General features: G+C 44.8%; 2 protein-coding genes and 1 long non-coding RNA gene across 5 annotated transcripts in view; 2 read left to right on the top strand and 1 right to left on the bottom strand.

The window, feature by feature from the left end:
* Positions 1-557: 557 nt before the first annotated feature.
* Positions 558-10,028, top strand: SPG21 (SPG21 abhydrolase domain containing, maspardin). The gene is made up of 9 exons (XM_042875721.1): positions 558-642; positions 2,968-3,056; positions 6,275-6,436; positions 6,546-6,626; positions 7,191-7,336; positions 7,836-7,944; positions 8,427-8,534; positions 8,927-9,067; positions 9,388-10,028. Exons 2-9 carry the CDS (start codon positions 2,994-2,996, stop codon positions 9,508-9,510), a joined length of 933 nt encoding a protein of 310 aa, XP_042731655.1. The 5' UTR covers positions 558-642; positions 2,968-2,993; the 3' UTR covers positions 9,511-10,028.
* On the bottom strand, positions 9,909-24,055 carry ANKDD1A (ankyrin repeat and death domain containing 1A). 3 transcript variants are annotated; one of them, XR_006179803.1, is made up of 16 exons: positions 23,978-24,055; positions 21,322-21,425; positions 20,825-20,923; positions 20,185-20,283; positions 19,613-19,717; positions 18,928-19,026; positions 18,389-18,487; positions 17,313-17,411; positions 16,665-16,763; positions 16,321-16,419; positions 15,329-15,427; positions 13,921-14,016; positions 12,296-12,497; positions 11,483-11,614; positions 10,879-11,168; positions 9,909-10,706 (listed from the first exon to the last, which is right to left on the bottom strand). XR_006179803.1 is itself a non-coding variant. In XM_042875719.1 (15 exons), the coding sequence occupies exons 1-15, from the start codon at positions 24,009-24,011 to the stop codon at positions 11,107-11,109; spliced, it is 1,527 nt and encodes a 508-aa protein (XP_042731653.1). In that variant the 5' UTR covers positions 24,012-24,055; the 3' UTR covers positions 9,909-11,106. The 3 variants fall into 3 exon arrangements, 2 of the variants coding, with proteins under 2 accessions (XP_042731653.1, XP_042731654.1); XM_042875719.1 differs by having other exon boundaries at positions 9,909-11,168; XM_042875720.1 differs by lacking the exons at positions 20,825-20,923; positions 21,322-21,425; positions 23,978-24,055 and adding an exon at positions 20,431-20,814 and having other exon boundaries at positions 9,911-11,168.
* An 8-nt stretch (positions 24,056-24,063) lies between these two features.
* LOC122182440 overlaps positions 24,064-24,581 on the top strand; it is a 35,327-nt gene continuing 34,809 nt past the window's right edge. The window contains exon 1 of the long non-coding RNA XR_006179802.1: positions 24,064-24,112. This is a non-coding gene — a long non-coding RNA (uncharacterized LOC122182440). The remainder of the gene's footprint in view (positions 24,113-24,581) is intronic.

Genomic DNA, 24,581 nt, shown 5'->3' with positions numbered 1-24,581 from the left:
CATTAAGAGAAACGGAACAATCTCTGGAGAAATGGAGCCGTCTGCTAGGTGATCCTCAGTCGGGGGGGAAAACGGCCTCCAGCGGCCGAGCAGGGCCTTTCCTAACTTCTGCTCAGCTCCTCTTGGTTCTAATCTGGTAACACACAGCTTCAACGCTACAGCAGCTGCCAACCTGACTTTAATCTGCACTAAACCCAGCAGCACGTCCTGCCAGGAGCTCTTTGAAGTACAGCGTTCACCTCAGCAGCGCTTCCGCTTTAAATCAATCGACGTTTTTCACAGCTGCAGATAATGCAATCACCCGCTGGGTGGCACGACAGGTCACAGAAGGGAGAGGAGCCCGAGCAGAGAGCTGTCACGGCTCTTTCCTAGTTTGTAGACGCACGCGCAAAAAGGAGAAAGGCGGGATCTCGAAAGCGCCCTCACAGCCCCGCCGACCAATCACGATCCGGAGGCGTGGCCTCGCGATCCGCCTCTCTGCCTCTGTTCTTCCGCCTCGGTAGCGATGGCGTCCCTCCCTGCCGTCACGTGGCCGGCGCGGGGCAGCACCCGGAAGTAGCGGCCGGAGGCGGAGGAGAGCGGTGCAGCCGGCACCGCGCCCCGCTGAGCCGGGGAGGGCCGAGCCGCGAGCGCTGCGCGGAGGTGTGTGGGGCATCGCCATGGAGACCGGCGGGGCTCTCAGTGCGCCTGAGGGGGGCTGCGGGGTCTCTTAGGCTCCGGTGGGTTGGGGGCGGCCTGAGGGGCTGTGCGAGGAAGGCTCGCCCGGGGCTAAGGCCGAGGGGCGGGAGCTGTGCGGGTGGGCGAGGGCAGGGCAAGACGGGGCGGCTGTGCTGGTGTGGGGCTCGCCGTGGGGGGAGCCCTCATCGCCGAGTGGGCACGGGGCTGCTGATGTGGCTCTGCGCTTGGAGGAGCACTCCTGAGGCTGGAGGTCCTCGGGGTGCTGTTTTTAACTGGAGATGAAGCTCCGATTTGTACGGGTTTGGTTGCGATCAGCGTCGGGTTACGTGTTTGTACCCCAAATCGCTGCTCTGTTGGCTGCCCCGCGGCTCAGCTCTGCCTGCACGCAGCCCTCTTTGGCGCACATCTGCACGCACGTTTTGTGTCAAAGGGAATTTCTGTGTCAAAGGGAAAAGAAAAAAAAAAAAAACCAACCCAAAAAACAACACTTTGATACGAGGTCACTGACTTGCAAACACTTCTGTGATCCAAGCCGCCCACCGACCGGTCAGCGGGCGGCCCACAGGCAGGGCGCTCACTGAGGCACTATGCGAGGAAGGAGCTGAGCTCAGCCCAGGGCCAGGTTCCCTTCCGCAGGTGCTGACAGTTCCCTTGGAAACCCCGGTGCTGAGATCCAGGTGAACTCTGGACCGTTTGGGTGCTGGCCAGGGTGCAGGGCAGAGCTCGCATGTGTTGTGCCTGCTCCTTTATCCCGTCTGTTGGCAGACAGCTGCGTGTCAGCCCACGGATCAGCTTAACGGTGCAGAAGAGGAGAGCCGATGGCAGTGGAAGCTCAGGGACCGCTTGCAGTGAGCACGTTGACTTGCAGAAAGTTGTTGTCTTCGTGTCTGTGCACAGAGCTGTGAGGCTGAGTGCGACTGGCCCTGCTGTAACAGAACATCAGGGGCTGCGTTACAGCATTACATCGCCGCAATTTGTTATTTCTGCCATAAATTTGCCACGACGTGTTTTGCTGAATGGCTTTTTGAAAACTAATTACTGCAAGCTCTGGAAGTCAATTAGTAGTTGAAGTGCTGTTTCCTTTCAGTAATGACCAGCAGTCCCCTTAGTGCAGATGTGAGTGTGCTGCTGTGCTGTGCAGGCTGCTGGAAACGCTGTTTTTACCTTCACTGCAGTTTTATGTGCTGCCAGATTCTGACGAGTAGCAGAACAGTTGATGCAGGCACCAAGATGAAACCCTGCAGCTCTGAAACCCTTCGTTAGGTGTGCAAGGTGCATCACGCAGCGACGTGGGGAAGGTGGCCATTGCCTTGTAGTGTGGAAAGTGCTTCCCCTTTTAAAATTCATGCTTCCTGTACATGGGAAATAGCAAATAAAGACTGAGAGATGAGGAAATTGTAAATAACTGCTAATCCAGCTGTAGCTCAAAGGTAATTAAAGCTACACGCTGGCAGCTTTTCTGCAAGGTGAAATGAATTGGAATGGTTTACAGAACACAATGGGGTCTTATTTTATCAGGAATTAAGAAATAATAGCTATTGATTTGTATTTGGCGACTGTGAAGTAATGACTGTCAAAGTCGCTTTGTTTTATTGTGCATGGTGCCATGTATGACTGCATGGAAATAATCTCCTGGGGCAGCTGGCTTCAAAAAGGATAAAGCTGCAATGTCTGTGAGCTTCAGAACTGTTTGATGCCATCAGTTGTATAAATGGAAGCTAATGGTCTCAGGTTTAAAAAGTTAAATCTAGAAGTTATCAACTGTAAAAAAAACTCCTTTATATTCATGTCGTATTGAATATGTATTTCAGAGTAAATTAGTGGACTTCTCTGTGAGTCTGATTGGGAAATCAGTTAGTATTAATTAAGGATATATTTGTGCATAACTCCTGACAAGTCAGCTGCTGCATGGACAGATTTAAAGCCTCAGGACTCCTCAGTGCATTTGAAAGCAAGGTGAAAATATGCCGTTAGCTCTAGGAGGCCCTTACAGCCTGCAACAGTTGTCTTTCTCTACAACTGTTACCAGGAGCGTGCTGTTACAAGAGCCTTGTCATTTCCTAATTGGAGTAGTGCAGTAAGGCAGTTGGGTGGCTGCCTCTTGGCAGCACAGTTATGTGGTTTGTGATGAAAAGTAAGGATAAGTAAACTCGGTGCGAGTCACAGGCAGAGCAGTCAGCTGCTGTCAGCAACTCCCTGCAAACGCTTTGTGTGCACGGCACAGCTCCTGCCTGCTGCGTAAGGGAAGCCCATATTCTTGATTTCAAACATTGTTTTTCTTTGTTTCAGTCTGACCTGAGTTTTTCCTAAACATCATGGGAGAGATTAAAGTCTCTCCTGACTACAACTGGTTCAGAAGCACAGTTCCTCTTAAAAAGGTATGTTCCGCTGTCCTCAGCTTGCATGCTACATCTCTCCTTGTGCTCTGTTCAAGCCGTTTGGCTCTGGATAACGCAGAACAGTTGTGGCAGTGCTTGTCCAGCCAAACTGTTTCCCCACATGTCTTAGGAGTGCATGAAAGCACACTCTTACTTTTCACGTGCTTCTGGCACTTCCGCAGCAGCCTGCAGTTGCTGCCTTGCAGCTGATTCTGTTCTTTAATCTGGGCAGCTCTTTGGGCTGCAGGATGGTACTGGCAGAAGAGGCAAGAACAACACTACTTCTTTCAACAAGCTGATTGCATTTGGGCCACTGTAAAGGGACTGTGTCCCCAACCCTAAGGAACAGTGCTTAAGTGTGCATTGTTTCCCCTGAGCAGTGTGTGGCTTTCTTTAAGACATTAACTTCATTACAGGGTTCTGCAACTTGCTGCCAGCAGCCACTGCCTTCAGCTGCTGCTGACTGCTCAGGATTTCAGAAATAAGAACATGTGTAAGCCAAAGCTGCACCAGGGTTTCTGGTGACCTTCAGACTGGGGAATACCTTTCCCCCTTGAGAGATTCAGCCATCTCCATAGTAAAGTGATGCCACAGTGATGATATGGGGTATGAAGAAGGTAGAAGTAAAATAGTCCTAGTTTCTGGAAGATGTGGCAAGTACATCTGCTTGCATTATCTTCCCAAAGGTTTAGGCAAAGCATGTGCCCTGTGGAGGAAGGAATGGCCGATTGTTGTTAGTCCTGATCAGTGCCTGTTACTGCTGTCAGGTTGCCCTAAAAAAGCAGAGCCAGCATTGTTTGAAAACAGGTTAAGATGCTCCTCTCAAAAGCAGCAGGAAATGCACGGCTCCGTTGCTCTTCCCGTTCTTGTCAGAAACAGGAAGTACAGCACAGAAAATAATGTTCTTAGGCAAAGTCTTCAGCTCTGCCTATGAACCCATGTTTGGATTTGTGGCCCCTGAAGTTAACAAGTGCCACAAGGTGAGTGGCTCTGACATGGTTTTTCAGCTCATAAACATTCTGGTTCTCCACAGGAAGCTGCAGCCATGTTGGTCCTCATCATGGCTGATGTACTGTTGTTCAGGTACTACAGCTTCTCAGGCCTAAAATGAAGAAAGGAGTACAAATTAAGGCTGAATCTGACCGGACGCTGTATCAGTGTATAGGGATCTCCTCAGAATACACCTTGTTGTTTTAGATCAGTCCTTCCTTAAAGTAATCAGCAGAGGACACTCTGGTTCTGCTAAACTGAAGGGAATTTCTGCTGCTTGTTTCAGTGAAGTATGAATTGTGCCCTTCTGGCTGTGACTGTCAACTGTTTTGACTTTTGACTGTAAGTGTTCTTGAGCAATGGACCTGAACAAGAAAAAAGCTAGTGCCCTACCAAGCCAGCATTTAACCATCCCACAGCACTTAGCTTTGTTTTTGAGCTGTAGTAGTGTCTGGTATGTGGCTAGAAATCAAATAGAACAGTTTAAACCCCCTGATTTTGCTGAGCTTGAGGAAAGAAGCATGACCTCTGAGCCTCCATTCCCTTCATGTGAACTAACTCTGTAATTTTGAGCAGGATGCGAAGCAAGGTGTTGCTTCACCTTTGGAAATACTCAAGGTTCTGTTGTAGCCATTGGAAGCTACTTTGAATGTCTCCAAAGTTACTGTGGAATAACAGCTGAGAACTGATTTTTGGAGATTATGCAGAGGGTTGATTTTGGGAGGCTTTAGGAGGGCTTTTGTGCAAGGGGTTTTTTTGTGTATGTGTGTTTTTGGGTTTTTTTTTCCTTTCTTTTTTCTCTTTTTAATGGCTTCAGTGGTCTGGGAAGCCCTGCTATGCAATCTATCTTTCTTTGTTTTTTTGTGAAGACCTCACAAAGCAGCAGTATCATGTGATTCCTCACATGTTCCCAGAGCTTGAAATACCGGCTTTATTACAAGCAGATTTGTTAATCAAGCAAATGTGATACACTGTTCTCTAACTCCCTGAGAAGCTTAATCGCTGTGCTGGGAAAGCGAATTATGCTTCTGTGTTGCTATTCAAAAAATGACAAAATCTTGACATGGGGGTGAACTCCTGCTGTGTGACGCAGGCTTGCCTTAGATCTGTGATTGTTGATCTGGAATGAGCTGCATGCTTTTGCTGGGGTGAGGAGGGTTGAAACCAGCATGCTAAATACACACAACAGCTTGTTGGTAGGTCAGGCCCTGTAAAATCAAGCCAGGCTTCAACACTGCTGGAGCAGAGAATTGTTACCTGAATCCTGTACTTCTGAAGATACCATTTCTGCTGTGACTTCTCGCTTCTGGCATGCTATGCGCCCCCTGTGAGCAGCTCCTGTGTGCATCAGCTGTTTCAGCCAGCTGTGTCACAGGGACTCCAGGCTCTCCTGACATGTGCTCATCTCTTTCCAGGTCAGCTGTGCAGTGCTGCTCTGGGAGTTGAGTACATCCTAGCAATCAGGTGTAACTGCTTCAAATTGATAATGTGCGGCTAGCTGCTGAATTCAGTAGACTCACATGTATCCAGATCTGTAACATCTTTTGTCCAGTAAATGGAAGTGTCAGTGACTGGTTAAAAATCTGACCCTGGGGCAGTGCAGGCTCTTCCAGCCTAAGGCTGCTGTGCTTGGCACTGAGGTGGCCCCCTGGGTCTCTTTTGGGCTGTGGCACAGCGGCTCCAAGCATATTTCTCCTCATGTGGAATTGTATAAACCTGATTATTATTATTATTATTTTTTTTGAGGGAGCCAGAGCCTCGCTGTTCCCATGATTTATCTCCATCTGCATTTTCAGATCACGATGTACCATCCTTCTGACTTTCTGCTCTCTTTTTCAGAAAAGAAGTGATTTTTGTGTTGCATCCCAGCACAATTTCTGAAATGCACTCAATCACTATAAAAGCAACATAATTCACTATTCTCAGTGCTTGCACTCTTGGTATCTGCAGAAGGATGAGCTCTTAGGAGGCACCGTGTGCTGTGCTGCCTCTGACACCATTTGGTCTGACAGTGCTTGTAGTTCTGGCTCCAGCTGCATCATTGCTTAGTAAACAACCTTAGAGAAGAAAGTTGTGGTGAGAAATAAAAGACAGTCTGGTTTGAAAGAGTCTTCAATATTGTGAGATTTACTGAACGACAGATATTTTGTAGTAGCAATCCTGGAATGTGCTTGAAGAAGCTCATTTCAGTCTTGTGTTTCTCACCCCCTCTGCTTCTCTTCTTCCAGATAATAGTAGATGATGATGACAGTAAGGTCTGGTCGCTGTACGACGCAGGACCGAGGAGCATTCGGTGCCCACTCATATTTCTTCCTCCTGTAAGTGGAACTGCAGATGTGTTTTTCCAGCAAATTTTGGCACTGACCGGATGGGGTTACAGAGTTATTGCTGTGAGTATTATCTAGAAACCTTAAATGTGAGAATTGGTGTAACTTTCTAGCAGGAGGTTGACGTCTGATGATTAGAAATTGGCCTTCTGTAACTCGTATATTGTTTCAGTTGCAGTACCCAGTGTATTGGGATCACCTCGAGTTCTGTGATGGATTCAGAAAACTGTTAGACCACCTTCAGCTGGATAAAGTGAGTGCCCAGAGATGGATATATAGTTGCCATAAAAACCTGATGTTTGCAAGTCTCATTTAAGAGCAGATGTGTAGTACATGATGCAAAGCCAGCCTATAAATAAAGAAGCTGTGTTGTGAGTTTATTTTCGAAAGGAAATCCCCTTGAAAATTTGACTAAATTCACTGCTGCTGTAGGCCTATTGAATTGTGTTGCCAACTGCATTTTTCTTTTTTCATGAGATCCTGCTGAAGTTATCCTTCATAACCCATGTTGTACAGAATGCCACCATAAATTATCTTGGATTGGAAAACCTGAATATAAAGTGAAAGGTTCACTTTTTACTTAAGCATGATGAGCACACAGAGATTGGAAGTGTGATCAGGAGACACTTCCTTTTTTCAGTATTTATCTCTTCCTGTAAATCAAAGAACCTTTATTGAAGTTTTGTTTTGTTTTTTTCTTTAAAAATTAGCTATAAAGACAATGTAAAACTTGAATGACTTTTTGTAATGTGACCCTTAAGGGTCACTTATTTCTCAAATGTAACGTGATCTGTTTTGTTTTTCCTTGTTGAATTAGGTTCACCTTTTTGGAGCTTCTCTGGGAGGCTTTCTGGCTCAAAAATTTGCTGAATACACACACAAATCTCCCAGAGTTCAATCTCTGATTCTGTGTAATGCCTTTAGTGACACTTCCATCTTCAATCAGACGTGGACAGCAAACAGGTAAGGAAGACTGAGACAAGCAATGAGGTTGGGGGCATTCACCTGTTTTCTGATGAAACTTCACACTGATCTGCTGATCTGGTTTGACATGTATCTGACTTATTTTCAGCCTGCCTGAAATGGTGAGGGCTGGAATACATGCGACTTCTAAAACCACACTACAAAGGAAACAGAAGTTATCACAATTGGGAGCGTGGAATTTGACAGACCACTCTTGCATTTATTTCCTGTGATTCTCTAAGGATGTGGCCAGACTTAAGAATTCTACTTGATTTCCAGCAAAACCTTTTAGAGTGCTATTCACCATGTTTAAAATACACCCTTGTAACGCAGCAGCTTTCCAGAGCATTTCAATCACTTATTTGCAAGGTTTTCCAGCTCTGCTCTTGAAGCTCTTCACAATTTCATTTGAAATTCTTGCACAAAGTCAGTGCAAGAAAAGGGAGGTCTTAAAAGAAAGCATCTTAATTCTGATGGTTGCATCTCGTTTCTGTTTTAGCTTTTGGCTGATGCCTGCTTTTATGCTGAAAAAAATTGTCCTTGGGAATTTTGCATCTGGTCCTTTAGATCCTGAAATGGCTGACGGGATTGATTTCATGGTGGACAGGGTAGGTGGCTGTGCACTCCAATGGCTGTAATGTCAGTCTTTGTGAGAGATTCACTTAGTAGACGGGAGGTCATAGATATTTCTTCTGCTTTCTTCATTTACGTACCCAGAAGTGAACGGTGGATGGATTCTCAGCAGGTGTTGGCTGTGACAGCCCTTACAATTTAGCTGTTGCTGTGACTTGTCTGCCTTACGACTCCATTTACTTATGTATATGGGAAGAGAAGTGGCTAAGAAAGAGATGGAGAGGAATAAAGTGCTGAGATACAGGCTATGCTCTGGAGGCAGGAACAATTAATTAAACATTTTAAGTATTTGTCTCATGCAGAGAGATATTAAGTTGGAACTGTAATCCTTATTTGAAGTGCAGTCTTGTTTGCCTTTAAAACTAAGGAGCTGTCTTCTCTTTGGCCCTGTTGTTACTATTGCATTAACTTCCTGCAGTGAAATATGTTATTAATCAGTATTTGTCTCTACTGAAAGCTGGAGAGTCTGGGCCAGAGTGAGCTTGCCTCAAGACTAACCCTCAATTGCCAGAACTCCTATGTGGAACCTCATAAAATTCGAGATATCCCTGTAACTATTATGGATGTAAGTTTATTTCACCTTCATTTTTTAAATACTTTTTTTTCCCCAGACATCACTTCCTCCTCTTGGAAAGCAGGGCCTGGGTATTGTGTTAGCAACTTAATAAATATTTGCAGCATTTAATTTTGCATTTAAATAGTTTTTCTACTGACTGGATAAGACAGTGGCTTTTCTGTGTTGAGCTAATGGCTGTTACTGCACCGAATACCCAACTGTTTACTTATCAGTGTTAGCTTTCTAGTCGCTGATGCTTAACTTGTTTGCTTGTTTTCTGTTTCATTAAAACTGTTCCACAGACAAGCTGGCAACTGCTTCTAGAAACAGGGTCCACTCAGTTGATTTAATAAGCAAAATCTGACTAGACTCCTAATTAACTGCTGTGACTTGTTGCACAGGTGTTTGACCAGAGTGCGCTCTCAACTGAAGCAAAAGAAGAAATGTATAAGCTCTATCCTAATGCCAGAAGAGCTCATCTCAAAACAGGAGGCAATTTCCCTTATCTCTGCAGGAGTGCTGAGGTCAATTTATACATTCAAGTGAGTGTCTGCATTCAAACCTAATCTACAGCTGTGTTGCTGAAACAGCAATAGGAAACTTTTTCTGAGCTCTCTTTTTTTTTTTTTTTGCCTGCCTGCTCTGTTTACTCATGCTCCCATATCACTGATACAGAAGAACTGCACTGCAGGTTGCCATGTTTATCAAGGGTTGGCTTTGGGGGCTTGGTTGCTGGCTGTTTCCTCTGTCCCTCGTCTATACTCTTGTATTCCTGGCCAACAATTTCATCCTCACAGAAAAATAACCCTTATAGAATGTCTCACTCTACACCAGTGTCACTCTTATTTTCTGTATCTAACAGATTCATTTACTGCAGTTCCATGGTACCCGGTATGCAGCCATTGATCCCTCTATGGTCAGCGCAGAAGAACTAGAGGTCCAAAAGATCAGTCTTCATAGCAGTAGTGAGCAAGAAGAGCAGTAGGTTTATGACTGCCAATGAGAATGAGGCATCGGTTTGGTGGTCTTCCTGTGTACAATCATCTGTTCCTACTCTGCCTTTCTCCTTGTGTCAGCCGGTTACCACTGTGCGACTCCAGCAGGATCAAGGCAGTGAGCCGCTCGCAGACAATAAGCACTGAGCAGTGTAACAGGGCATCTGTTTAATTTTCAGTCTCTGAATTCAAGAAAGTACCTTGGAAGACTACAGTTTTAAGAACAAGGACATTTTTGCTACCAAAGTCTTCACTATCATGTTCTCACACAGAATGGTATTTCTTTTTATATTTTCACTCAGCTGTATATATTGCCACATGCAGTTTGTGTACTTATAACCTGACATATATTTTTGTTGAATATTTGATTTAAAAGATGTTTATGTGCCAATGTTGCCATCACTTATTTGCTCTAAATGCTGTGTTGCAAGTTAGTTTCTATTTGAAATTTTTAACTTTCTTGCTAGCTGTTAAAAATAGTTTTCAATAAAACTTCGATTTCAGCAATTGCCTCTTCTACTGATTACAAGAGAACAGAAGCGTGGCTTTCTGAGGTCTAGGTCTACCTGTACAGGTACCTTTTAGAAGTTAAGGAATCTTCTGCATGAACTTGCCTCTTGTGTTGAACAGTTCTACTTACAAGGCTGTGGTGGGTCAGCAATGAGAAAGAATTACACATTTTTTTGTTGTTGTTGGATTCATTTCTTTATGTATTTTTTCTTTTTTTTAAGAAAAGGATGACTAGGATATAATATGCAATAGTGTGCAAATTTAACAGTAAAATTCTGATTCATTGAAATACAGACATTACTTCTACTCAAAACACTCTAAAAATACAAAAGCTGACGAGTCAAATCTGTGTTTATGAAAACTGGCCTTATGAGAGACTGTGTAAAATAATCAATGCTAACATCTTTGAGTTAAAACAGTAAAATCCACACAGCGGTGCTCTAGATGAAAACATCAGCCTTCAGGTCATCTTAACAACTTCACTCTTTGTTTCCTAGAACACAGATAACTCCGTGCTCATCTAGGCTTTTCAAGTTACCCAGCTGATTTATAAATGTTACACCGATGAAGTTAACGATCTTCTCCTTAAAGATCACAGACCATGCAGTCACCTCAACTTTTCTGAACAAACTCCTGTGCTAAGAGGGAAGTTGAGAACAAATCTAAGGCGCAAGCACTAGAAACAAACACAAAACAGATAAGCAAAGAACATTTCTCAAAACAAAGGCGTTCTCCCCAGTTTATAAAATTGACAATTAAAAACTTATATACAAAATTGTGACACAAACAAGTTACAGTAAAATACTGCAGTATTTTCTGATAGTCTCACTTGCCATGCTGTGACTTACCTCTTATTACAGTATTTGGAACATATGGAATAGCCAATAAAATCCCACTTCTTTATAAAGGAGGCATTTGGACTGCTACTGTTTGCTGATATCCTGGTAGTTCCAGACCAAGAAGGAAGCAGCAGTGACTTTTATGACAAGCACTGAACTTTTAGCTGCCTTCTGGTAAGTAGCATAGCAAGTGATTCTCTTGTAGCTCATAAGACAGCCAGTGACAACCAGTGGGGGTTACATTGCTGTGCACTTCTTTGGAGAAGCAGGGTCTGCGTTTGCTTTTTTCCGAATGCTTTCTGTAAAAGAGAATTTTCTGAGCATTAAGGGTTTGGGTGGGTATTGATAACACAGTATGATTACTAATGGATGTCTTGATCCGTGTTTGCTGGTTGTTCTCGTGCTGCAGGCATAAAGCTGTGGCAGGATGCATTAATTGATCAAAGAACTAAAAGAGAAATGACATATGGAGTGGTGGCAAGGGGTGGGACAGGGCACAGTGTCTTCCAGCCCGTGATTTGGTTTCATTTAAGTTTTTTTCTGGATGCTGTATTAGCAACAGAATTCAGCTAATGCTTATTGCGTACTGTTTGAAGGAAAACAAAAGTGTTACCTGCTAAATCTCTTCTTCCAATGCCCACAAGACCTTCATACAACCCCTTGACTGGATTTTCTCCTGCCATGATCACACCGTGAAGCCAGATTAGCAACATCCTGTGGCCATGCTCTCTGTAGCTTGCAGTACCTGGTGAAATGAAACTGACTGAAACTCTGCACTTTGCAATCCATTGCCCTGACTGAAGCTGATTTCTGACCTCCTGTGTTTGAACGCCCCTCCTCTTTGGATTTGAGGCTGTAAAGTACAATCTGTCTTAACTCCTGTTTGGTCAGATTGCTAGATTAATATTAAAGCTAACTTAGGAGGTGATGGATGAGCTTGGGCTTGTCAGGCAATCTTTTATATCAGTACAGAATTTCAGCCTTTGAAGCATAGCTTAGTTCCTTGCTTGCACTATGCAGACTACAGGGGCTCCCTATGGTGACCACCAAACTGGCAGTGATCTGTTTCCAGAACCTGGTGCTACTAAGGCATCTGTTAAATCCCCAATGGAACTCTGCTGTTGCCTTCATTCAGCTTCCTACAGAGGATAAACAAGTTTTTTTCTGTCCTAAAGAAAAAAAAATTAATTCAATTTCTGTAGCAAGACGTCAAGATCTGGCAGCACCTCACAAAGCAATGGACAACTGACATCCATGCTTGTGTTGACTCCCAGAAGTGTACAGATATCTCCCCGCTCATTAAGTACATTTTGGTTGCTTCGAGTAAGCCAGGTGGCTTTCTTTACACTTCAGTAGTACTGCAGACCTTTGTCCTGGAAATGCAGTCCAAATGAAGTACAGAAAACAGTTGGGCAATGTTTTATACCTGTCCACTGTTGCTCAATGGCTCTAATATGTGCATCAGTGAATTTCCAGTAATGTGCCAGCTTCTTCCATTCACCAGGTTTGAGGTATTTAGTGGCTAACCTCCACATTACTGAGCGAATGTGCTGTGTTTCCACCCTGTGATCTTGCTTAAAGGTCAAGTGCTTTGCCACCCAGGAATTGGAGTCACTGTTCAGGTTGTCCTGCAAAGCCAGAACAGGAGTTTCAGAGTGGGATATTGCAGAATTGCTATCACAGTCTTTCTTGGGATAAGATGCAGTTTGGCATGTCCTGCTGCTTTCATGTTGCAATTCAGCTTTCCTGCTGGCATCAAAGTGCAAAACTGCATCTCGTTCTCATGTCAATCTACAATAGGTTTTGTCTTGTTGGGGCTGACAATCTCAGTGAAGCTGGGACATTGAAGATCTGTTCTGTTGGTATTACTGACATCAGCCCCATCGTGCTCCCTGGACCAAGACCTGCACATGCCCTCCTGCTATCACCAAAGCTTTTTACATAGTTGTCACTCTGCTGTCTCCCACACACCCACAGGTTGCTACAAGCTCACTCTGGCACAGCACATTTCTTTTATTCTTGTTTCATTCCACTTTAATGATGCATGTTAACAAATATAGTTAATAGCAGCTTTGCTGTGGAAACCCATGGAAATCACAGTTTGCATTTTTATAGCACCTTTTATCTGGGACTTGTATGAAGAATCATTTAATCAAATTTCCTTGCTCCCCTAGAACACAGACATGTGCTCACCTCCTTTGCCTGCCAGACTGTAAGCAGGATAAATGACTTTGCTAAGGGCTACATGGGAAGCCCATACAAGGGTCTGACACACAGCATTATTTCTGTGCCTATGCCACAAGCTTATGCCCTCCTTTCCCTTCTATTCCTTCCCTTCTAGAGTACTGCATTTCCTGGTAGCAGGGAATGCTCCAGGTCCATGAAGACGCAAGGAATATGGTGTTCAGCTGTGCTTTTAACGTGCTCTCTGCTCAGACTGTGTTGGGCACAGATCTGGGACTTGGAGGGGGCTGAGGTTGAGCAGCTGTACCCTACGCACAGGAGACACTGCTGTCCCACAATTGGGGAATGCAGGAGGAACAGCCCCAGCTGTGGGGAAGTTTGAGAGGGAAGTTGGTTGTATGATTCCAACAAGAAACTATCACTCACCTTGCAAGAAATGATATTTGTAAGAGGTGAGGTGTCCCCCACTGCTGTAACTCCCAAGGTCACAGTTATTGACCTCAAGCCAACATTTACCTACTCAGTGCTTCAGTTTCTCCTTCTGGGAAAAGGAAATAATTATACCCCACTCTCTTCTGCAAGGCTTTGGGAAAGCTGCCAGAGAATCTTTGAAAACCCCTGTTCACTTCAGCACAGCCTGAAGCTTCTAACAACACAGGCTTTTTAAAAAATACAAAGCCTTAAGTAGATGTGACATGCTGAGGGCTTTTGTTTTCCTTTATATGAAAGCTGAGGTCAGGCTGTCATGGAATGTCCTGCATTTCTTTTTGTTTTTTTTTTGATAGTTGATAATGTGGAGTCTCAGTGGAGACAATAAGGGCACATCTACCTTGTAAAACACAGGGTATGGTGATATAAGCTGCTCACCTTTTCCCATTTGTAAAACCGATCTGCCTTGATAATCATGTCTGCCAAGTTGATGTGATTGCCTCGGGCAGCAACATCCAGAGATGTTTTTCCCTGCTGAAATCAGAAGGGGAAAAATGAGCTGGAAAAGACCTAACTATGCTCACCTGGCAGTCATTAACAGCAGGCAGCTGATCCTATTGAGCAATGTACCTAGCTGTGATGAAGGATCCTTATTCTCCACCTGTAAACCAGGTCTCCTCATGTAAACCATGAATTACCTTCAACTTATTGCATGCAAGGCTTAGCGAGTCATTTGCCAAGATCTTCAGTATTTCTTCTGCTGCCATGGGAGAACTGTCAGTTTGACAGCAGCATCTGGGAATGCATCTTGTAAGTCACAGTGGATTGTAGGATGCTCTTAGGCACCAGCAATATGGGTGCTGTCTTCAACAGATTAGCTCAGCTCTGTAATCTGAGACATTTTACAGCCTTTTGCATAGCAGGTTTGTTGATGCACAAAGCTGAAGTAGTTTGTGCAACCTCATTAACTTTATAGGATCCACCATGTGTGATTAAAAATGGTCTCCTGGGAGAAGCACAGGTGGATGGGACTATGAAAATGTAACTACACTCCTTACATAAACATAATTTTGGATAAAGTGATTGGCCAGTGGGGAGAGTGTGTGTATGTATCTATATAGAGCATAGAGAAGAAAGGCACAAGATTAGAAAGCTGCACATAGGTAGGTGAGCCAGCTCAGCCATCGGGCATATGAAGGATTCTAATCTCAGATATGAGCAGAAGCCCAGTTTCACACAGAAAAGTGTGAATGTGTTCTCTGCATTGAGCCTTGCTGTGGTTCCACAGACTGCTGGAAGATGACAAATGTTTATTATAGCTAAAGGCTGTTTCAGCCAGGTGGCTTTGGATCTGCTTTTACCCATGTATTAATGGAAGACACTTCATTAACCTCTGCTCAAGCCCCTTTCAGCATTTTCTAGGCACATTACAATGCTTTCAGGCTGCACACAACGTGCATGACTCCTCTACAATTCCCTTTTCTTTTTAAATTTAGGAGCTAAAACCCAGGACACTGGTACCAAATTTATACAAACCAGATACTTTAAACCTGTTAAAACGTACACTGTGATCCCTGATTAACATTATTTATCATACTTCCATCAAAGGTATTAACCTTTGATATTAATGTATACAGTATCTCAACCAGAAGTTTTCTGTGTTCTGTCTTCCTAAGAACCAGTCACTTCCTTACTGGGAAAGGCATCAAACCAACCTACTCAGTAACATTTCCAGACCTTATCCCTGGAAGTACCCAGATTTTAATATTCTCCCTAGCGCTTCTTAAAAATTAGGAGAAATACCTGTAAAATGAGAAAGATCTATTCAACCCACGGAGACATTCACCTTGTCTGTTAGTTTCAGATTTACTCCTGCAATGAGAATCATCTCGGCGATGTCCTGCCTGCCGTGCTCTGCAGCGATGTGAAGTGAGGTCTGCTGCCTCTGCATAAGAAGGGTGAAAGGAGTAAGTTTCAAAGAGGCACAAGCGTGAGGCTGTGAAGATAGGAAGGAGCAGTACCAGACGGAAGCACTGGAAGAACAATCAGCTCTGCCTTCCTTTCCTCTCCAACCCTTTTTCAACTGAGACACAAACACCTTGAACTGGCACTGGGTTCCTCAAGCTGAGCCACGGTCTGCCCCTGTCCTAGCACTGGGATGCCTCCCTGATGACATTTCAGTCTGAAGAAGGAACCTCTTCAGTCTCATACATCTCCTGGGGCTCACTTGTAGGAACGTTTTATTTCATGTTATTTAAACGTTTTCTGTAGGCAAATAGTTTGGCAAGGAAGGAATGAACCTGTGCCAATTCTTCGTTCTGAGGATAAAGGGTCTGCTGAGTGTGTACACACCGCAATCTGGAATTACTTAATAGAAAAAATTAAAAATCAAATACAAAATGTGGTGATTGTGTGGTTGCATGGACAGAATATCTCCACAAGAATGAATATTATCCCAAACACTACAAACAAGCCACAAAGTTGCAAATAAAGCCCCTCATTCCCAAAATTATAATCAGTCAAGACAACCAACTACCTTTGGGGAATACCTTCTGGCCTGAAATTTCAGTCACCTGATTCCAGCAGAGGGCAGAGGTTACCCCATGTCCCAGGGACACGGCACAGCCCACACGGTGAGTGAGCACTATCAAGAGCTTACCTCACTGCAGCACTCAGTATCATTTCACAGGCTTCACATTTCCTAAATTACACTTCCACCTTTTCCCCATTTTAAAGCACTCCTCTTTAGTCCCATCCCCAAGGTCCCCATCTTCCACAAAATGGGTTCACATTTCAAAGGAAAAAAAAAAAAAAAAAAAAAAAGAGTTGCAGACTTACATTATCTGGAATGTCAAGGTCACACTCTGCATCAATGAGGAGCTTCACCAGTGCTGGGAAGTTCTGCAGTACCGCCAAGTGTGTTGCTGAAGCATTTTGCTGTACAAGAAAAGAACCTGTGCTTAGACAGCACTCACCTCCATCGCATAAAAAGACTGCATTGTGCCCACAGTGTCCAAAACAAGACAAGTGCCAGCCTGGACTGGGGGGTACTGGGGATACTGCCTCATAAGCACAGGCTCCACAGAAGCACCAGTCTTTACAAAGTTGCTTGGTGCTCTTGAACAGCTTCACCAGCTGTCTTTGCCTATTGGTATGGAACGAGAGCAATGAGTGGGACTCACATGATTAACAGCATCGACGTGGATTCCTGCATTCACAAGGATCCTGGCTATCTCCTCATAGCCATGTAGCGCTGCATAATGAAGGCAGTTCATTTTCTTCTAGAGGCACATCAAAAAATACAAGTATTAGTCAGGGCTTCTTCTCAGAAGCCGCATTTGTTACAGACTATTCACAGAAACCTCCACGCTTCCTTCCTGCAAGAAACCCATGCCCCAGAACTAGTAAATCCACACAGATCATCTCCACAGCTCTCTGGTCCCAGAGCAGCTTCATGTACCCCTTTGTACAAAGCCACACAGGCTTTCATCTGCACTCTCTGCTCTACTTCTGCCAACTCCAATTTTCTTAAGGCAGACCTGAACCCAAGACCTTTCTACAGGTATCCTGTCATGACAGCAACAGGGGTATAAAGGAATCTACAAAGAAAGACTAGCCTCTGTGATGAAGGGGCTCTCTCGAGACTTAGGTAACTGCACAAAGGGCTTCTCCACGCTCACACTACATCACCCAGCCATTCTCCAAAAGAAAGCTCAAAACTAACCCTGCACAAGCTGCTGGCTGTACCAACACAGTTGCACAAGCTGTGCAGGTACAGTAGTCACACTAGAGAAAGCTTCTGACAAAGGAGTCACCTCCACAGAGCTCACCTGAGTTTGGACATTGACATCAGCTCCTGCTGCCAAGAGCAGCTTTACACAGTCACTGTGACCTCCCTCAGCAGCCAGGTGTAAACACGTAAGTCCTTCCTGGAACAAGGCAGGACGAGAGAAGCAAAAAGGGAAACACACTGCTCTTCTGTAAGCAAGGACAAGATGAAGTAGTAGAACAAGCAAGTCTCAACCGTATCTTCTGAATTCATGACATGTTAAAATAACAAGTGTGATTGTTAGGAAAATAATGAACACAATTATCTGTCACTAACAGAGTACTGCTCTGTCCTTATGCCATGGGAAGCAGCTGGCCTACAGGCCACACTGCTTCTCCCTTTTCCTTCTGAGGGCTACAGCTCATTTCTTTGCAAGAAAGCAGCAGAATTCATAGGTGAGTTCATCTGGTTTTATTATAGCTCTTGCAGAGGGGGCAGCTATTCTGGGAGTAACAAATGCTACCAGTTACTAAAATTGCTGGTTTCCTTTTTCTTTCAGATCTTAGTGACAATCAAATGTACTTTGGAAGAACTGTAACCAAATAAGACTAAAAAATAGCTGATAAACTTAATTGGAAGTGTGCCGTGGAATGAATACTAGCTTAACTGAGCCAATATTTGCTATCTAAGTAATTAACTGTGTTCTAGCCACAGAATTTTCTGAAGCAGGTCTATCTATTCTGTTTGAGAGATCTCAAACAGAAGGGCCATATGTTCAGTGGCTAAGTCAATACTATAAAGCACACCGAAGTTGAGTTTAAAACACACTCAATAACTATTTAGGCACTTGAATGTACAAGGGTCAGAGAGAAAAAGGGAGATAACAGAATGATAAGGTAGGTGAGGAGGTACAACTGAAAGAAAATGAGACGCCTTAAAATTGGATACTGGTCCAAGAAGGATGTTGCTTTTCACTGATACTCTCCAAGTGTGACTTCCTTTTAAACACATTAGATAAAATCAGTTATCTTCTAAACCTCATAGTGATCACTCAGCCTGATGACTGTGGCAGGAGAGTATTTCTAGAGATAGAAAGAGCAAAACTTGTGTGATTTTCATTTCATTAAATGTACTTACTAAGTTCTTTTCATCAAGGTCAACTCCAACATCTACAATCTTCTGCAGCACAGAAAGATGTCCATTTTTAGCAGCTAAATGCAGTGCTGTATCCTTTTCCTGAAAGCAGACATCATTTCATACATATACACACATATATGCTTATATAAATATCATAGGATTGAGTGTTCATACAACATAATTTTGCAGTGTACCCAAGAGTGACTGAAGAAGAGGCCATAACCAGCAGTAACAATCTGAAATACAGTCTTGTATTAAGAGCAGCATGAAGTCAAGAAACCCAGCCATCTTAAAGTGGAGTATGGTCCACCAGGCTTGCTGGTGTACCCACCTGCAAAATTCTGGAGAGAAACCCAGCATGGACTGAGGAGCAAATGGCTTGCAGGTAGGTAGGGAAGAAAAGTCCTGACATATCACAACCACAGTTAGGAATGCTGACAATTTGCCTGCATTGACCTTATTTGGAATCCCATGCCTGACTCTCACATCCTCTGATTCTTGGATTTTACATTCCCTCGTGCGTGGTTTTATGCCCATACCTTGTCTTTAGCACTGTGAGAACAACCGTGCCGGATTAGGAACTCCACCACCTCCAGCTGACCATGCTCTGCAGCCAGGTGAAATGCTGTCCTGTCCATCTTCGAAAGAAAGCAGAAAAAAAACACAGCCCAACAAGGCTCAGAAAGCAGATTACATCATCTGCTGCAAGCACACAGTTCTCAGCAAAGTTAGTGTCCATGCAGGCAAAAAGTGTCACACTTCTAAAATAGTTCTCTTTTATTTTGCTGTTAACTTGTATTCTGCTTTACTTTGGGTTACGGTAACAACACGAGCTGAACAGAACTACAGACCAGTGTTCACAACTTTGTCTCACAAAACACTGGAAAGTTTATAAAAATAGAGAATAAAAAGCTTACTAATAGCAACCAAGGATAACACAAAATAGAGAAATAATATCTGAGACATCAGTTATCAAGCAAGTCAGAATTTCTTCTGGAGAAAGGTAGATCTTATGCTGCCTGATTTAGTCTCCAAGAACCAGAATGGGGAGGAATAGAAAAAAACGTGTGCCAACTCCTGCATGTTCCTGTCTACAGGAACAGATCAGCCATGGCTGGAAAATGCTGAGAGTCACCCATGGTTGTAACAAATGGCAACATTCTTGCTAAGCTCAGCAGAGCAAGATCAGACCTAGCCAAACAAATGAGTGAAGAGAGTTCCCACCTTGTCTGTCTGATCCACGCACACATCTTCCAGGTCCTCCATGATGAATTCCATCACCCGGAGGTGTCCCCTCTGTGCTGCACAATGAAGCAGGTTCCTGCCATTCTGGAGAGGGGATCAAAGATAGTTTATTTAGCAAGTTGAATGCTGAGGGACAGTCTCTTTCAACAACTTATTCCTGCTAGCAATGACTTGTCTGAAGTCTCCCTTTACCTCCAGAGCTGTACTAGTATCTACTGCAGACAGGCACATTATGACTGAAGTATTCATGCTCCTTTCCCCATCCAAGGTTTATTTTAAAAAGTGTGGTCCATTCTCCAGTTCTGTAATGCCTTCCATGTCAGCACTGCAGAAACTTGAGCTGAGAAAGCCTCATACATCTCTATAGCTACAATGATTACATCTGTTTCAGGAGTAAGTCTAGGCTTGAAAGTGAAGATGGCTTCACCTAAGGTCACCCCATCAGAGAGATGATGTTGTCACACACGATTACCTTGGCTAATAGGTAAGCCTCTCTCTCTTTCTGTCACTCTCTGGCTCTGCATGACAAACCCAGATGCAGAGACTCTCACCTTATTAACACAGTTTATCTTCGCCCCAGCATTGACAAGGATATGCAGGACATGGAGGTGGCCAAACCAAGCAGACAGGAGAAGTGCGTTCATTCCAAACTGGGCAGAAGAGAAGAGAAACATGTACAGCTAAACTGCAGACCACTACCATCCCCACTCTAATGCTAAGCTGTCCATGAACTGCCATTTAGCTCAGCTAGTGCCATTCCTGCCACCAATGGTCTCAAAAGCTGAGCAGAGTCATACCTCTTAACTGCCACCTCCTAGTCAGTGGTGTCCATTAGCCTGGTTGTTATGAGGAAGAGAGAACTTGATGGCAGTCATAGCATTTCCACAAGCCTCACCAACATGACGACAAGAAGCTAAGCATTCCTGTGCTATACAAAAACCTTGCATCCTCCCAGACATTTTCCTGGTCACTGTGCTTGCAGAAAAAAAGGCTAGAAGACAAAGCACAGAGGCAGCCTAAAATGTGGCAAGCTCCAAAAAGCCACTACACCTTTGCAGAGAAGCTACAGCTTCTCAGGTACCACAGTGCCTTGTGCCATCCACTCAAAACTAAGGTGCAGCCTTAGCCAGCCCAGCACCCCCCAGCAGTGCACACATTTGCAGGATGAGCAAGAGATGTTTGCCTTCATACACTGTCCTCATCATCCACTGGCACATCATGGTCCAGGAGCAGTCGCACAGCATCCACATTCCCAGCTCCTGCAGCCCAGTGCAAGGCAGTTCGCTCTGTCTGGAAGAGAATGAAGGAAAGAGCCAAAGCTGATGTATGCAGAATGTGTGCATTTTTACCACCCTCCTAGAAGACCCAAATCTGTGCAGTTTTCTTTGGCCACAGCCTCTCCCTCCTTGCTCTGCAGATAGTGACCTCACTGGCTCCAAAGAGAACCATAAATTACAACCCTTTGTCAGTGCTTGCAACTTTCCAGTCTGCTCAGCATGCCATTTCTGTTGCTTTCAAGTGTGCTGTGAAGCTGCCCAGTTGCCACAGGTTCTATTTGGCACTGGGCAGTGTACTTTAAAGCTTTGGCCAATTGAGCAGCTAATGAGGAGAGCAGTGTAACAGAGCTGTAGTTCTCAAACACATTCAGCACTTCCGGCAGCTTGGAGGCAGGAAAACTTGGCACTTACATTGTTTTTGGCTTTGATATCGACCCCCCTCTTGATGAGCTCCTCCATCCTGGCCGTGTCATTACGCTTCGCTGCATCATGGAACTCCTTCTCTGAATGAAGCACTGCAGCAGAGACAGAAGAGCTGGTACTGAAACAGTGCTGGGATGAAGCATGGAGCAGCGTGCCTCAACAAACCTCCCCTTCAGCTCACCAGTTCTCATGACTTCAGGGAAGGAAGACAGCAGAAAGATTCCTGGCTGGGATGCTGGCCTGTTTGCTGGATTCATCTTCACCTGCTATCTCTCCTTTCCTGACCACAAATCAGTGCTCTTCCAGTTCTAATTCAGTATCTCCTGTTTGTAGGGATTTGTTCTATCCTTCTGGTCTGTGACATCTGGTACCCTCCAAGCCCAGAACTGATGTGAAGACTCAAGCAGAAGACACAGACTCTTCCTTCTGTCACTCCACTTACTACCTGCTGCTCTACAAGGATGCCCTTGCACATGGTTCTCCTTTCCTGCAACGTGAACCAGCCAGGCAGGACACAACCACTGTCCAGCTGTGATTAGTGTTGCATCTCCTAATAGACTGTGGCAGTTCTGCACATTAATTTACACAAATGGCAGCATTTGTCTTGCACAGCAAGGCATAATTTAAGGGTGTTTACTCTCCATGCTGGGCCTTGCCTCAGCAATCTTCTCCTTAATCGAACAAACCCTCCTGCCAAGAAATGAGAGCAATGTGACTCTGGGCCTGCTGCAGCCTGACAGGGAGGATCTCAGGGTTTTTGGCAAGGCTGCTGCGAGCCTTTGTCAGATTCAGTCACTGCCCTAATGGCTTTAGAGAATTCTTTAGAGAAGTGATTGAGTCAGACCCTCGGCCTGTCACATCCTGCTGGAGAGCTGGCACAGATGCTCTGCTCTCTTCTATTTTTTTTCTGTAGCTCTCAGGCTGCTGTTTGAGGATAGCAGGGGACCAATGCAACTTTTGTTTGTTGTTTTCCCCTCCTCAAGAATACATGCCTGTGTCAACCAAAGCTGCTCATGTTTTAACCCAAATGTAAGTCTAGGTAGCAATCTTCAATCACACTCTTTTGCTGCTGCTTGACACAGCCCATTCTGATTTTCAAACCTACTATTTATAAGCACTTCAGGATCGTACAGAACTGTCACTCTCTGGGAGCACAACCATCTTCTCTGTTTTGCTCTGTGCCACTAAAGATGCCCCAGTCTATGAAAAGGTCCTCACAGGTGCACAGCTTCAAGTGCTAGATAGCAGATCTAAATCCACCCTGCAAATGCAGAGCATCAGCAAAGTGGTTCTGCTTATATTCTGGCAAAACAGCTCCTGAGCAGCTCCGCTCTCCACTGGTTCCCACAGCCTGAAAACTGCAGGAACGACAAGGCTGCCTGCATTAACCAAAAATCAACCCCTAATGACCCAACAAGCAAGAAGGAAATGCTGGACTATGTAGGGATGGTTTTGCTCAGGTTAGTTTATTTCATTTGTATTGACTAACTCTGAGAACGTTGGAAAGCAAATGGTGGCAGGCAGGTTCTCAGCTGTAATTAAGCAGAATTCCATTCACTTGACTGCTGATCTAGATATGGATAAGCCTCTGCCTTAGCATTATCGAATGTAAATCAAGAGGTTTTGAACACCTTCCATTAATTCTATGTGTTTGCAAACATATAGGCCTGACGCTTCATTACTACTGAGAAAATGTTATCAACCAGAGACAAACCACAAGCCATAGAGAGGCACCAGAACTTTTCACTGCCCCATTCAGGAGATAAACAAGAGACTCTCAGTCTTAGTTAAGCGAATGCCTTAATTTCTCAGGCAGAAATGCCCTCTGCGTACACACAAAGCACAGGTGACTCGCTGGGAGGTGCCACACCACCACTTCACTCACTCTCTCCTCTAATAGCCAAGATAAAGCAACAAATCTAAGATCTCTAAGGCTGCAGAAGCTGAAACTTACTTATTTTCAGCAATGTAGGAGAAACAACTGGATGGTGTGATTGCCTCTTCAGCATCGACATTGAAGAAGTTATCCCTGTGAATGTGGATGTACTCTCCATCACAGCACACACCTGCCCCACAAGCACCATTTATATTCATTTAATGTTCTACCGTTTCAGCTGAGGTTCTGGGGTATGACCACCCTTAAAGTGCTCAATATGAGTTCAGTGATCCCAAACAGCACAGAAAACACTTCAAACACTTTATCCTCAGTGCAACGCACCAACAAGCAGGCAGCTTATTATGCAAGGCAGTAGAAGAGCAGAAATACAGGCACAGAAACATGTTGAGAGACCGTTCAGGGTGGCAGCAGGCCAAAACGCAGAATATGGGGTACTTACGCACACCTCAGGTGCATGCAGTGCTTTAAAGCAAAAGCAACCTGCTCTACACCTAGCTGTGTTTTGAATGGAATTTTGCATCTTCAATTATTCCTAAAAGCATTTCCGTAAGCGGGTGAGGGAGGGGGGGAATCTTTATTGCTCCTATAACCACAGCTAGGATGGGGTGAGGGGGATCCCACAGCGCTCCACCTCATTGCCCACAGCGCGGGCAGCGCCGCTCGCACCCACACCCCCTCCTCACGGCTTTCCCGCCCAAACCCCCTCCTCACGGCTTTCCCGCCTCCGCCCGCCGCGGCCCCACTCACGCGTGTCGTCGTCCGAGGCCGGCTCGTCCCCCATGTCACCTCCTTAAGGCAGGGCGGGCACAGCCCCGCCGCCTCATGGGCGGGCCGACTGCCGGCCCGCACCGCCGCAGAGCGTCTCTTTCGCCGCTGTTTAAAGTAAGATAAATAGAATATCGCCGTCGTTTCCGTACACGCCGCCGTTTGAAAAGCCGAGCGGCTGCAGGGGCTCGCCAGTTGTTTTGATGCAATCCTCATAAAGGGGAGAAGGTGGCCTTGGGTCAGCAATCCTTGCTTTAAAAATATATATATATTTAATTTTGCTTTTTGTTTGTTAAAATAGGCCGTTGTGGAATGGCTGCGAGGGGCAAAGCCCAGGCATCTCATTCTGGGCTCCGTGCCGTGACTCCTCAGCCCGGTGCTGCCCTCCCCTCAGGGTGTTCAGCTTCAGTGCCCTCACTAATACGGTGCTATGGGTGGTTTAGTTCTGTTTCCACACCGGTTTGAGAGGAGAGGGTTTTCCTGTGGGAAATACAGAGTGGGTTGTTGTGTTGTTTTTGTGTATTTGTTTTTTAATTTGGTTTTTTTTTTGTTTGTTATTGTTGTTGTTGTTTGTTTGTTTCCTGAA

The sequence above is a fragment of the Lagopus leucura genome, unplaced genomic scaffold (genome assembly GCF_019238085.1).
Source record: "Lagopus leucura isolate 7727_CA_CO unplaced genomic scaffold, USGS_WTPT01 Super-Scaffold_100015, whole genome shotgun sequence".
NCBI lineage: Eukaryota > Metazoa > Chordata > Aves > Galliformes > Phasianidae > Lagopus > Lagopus leucura.
The sequence above is the reverse complement of the archived record's forward strand: the minus strand, read 5'-3'. Positions and strand labels throughout refer to the sequence as shown.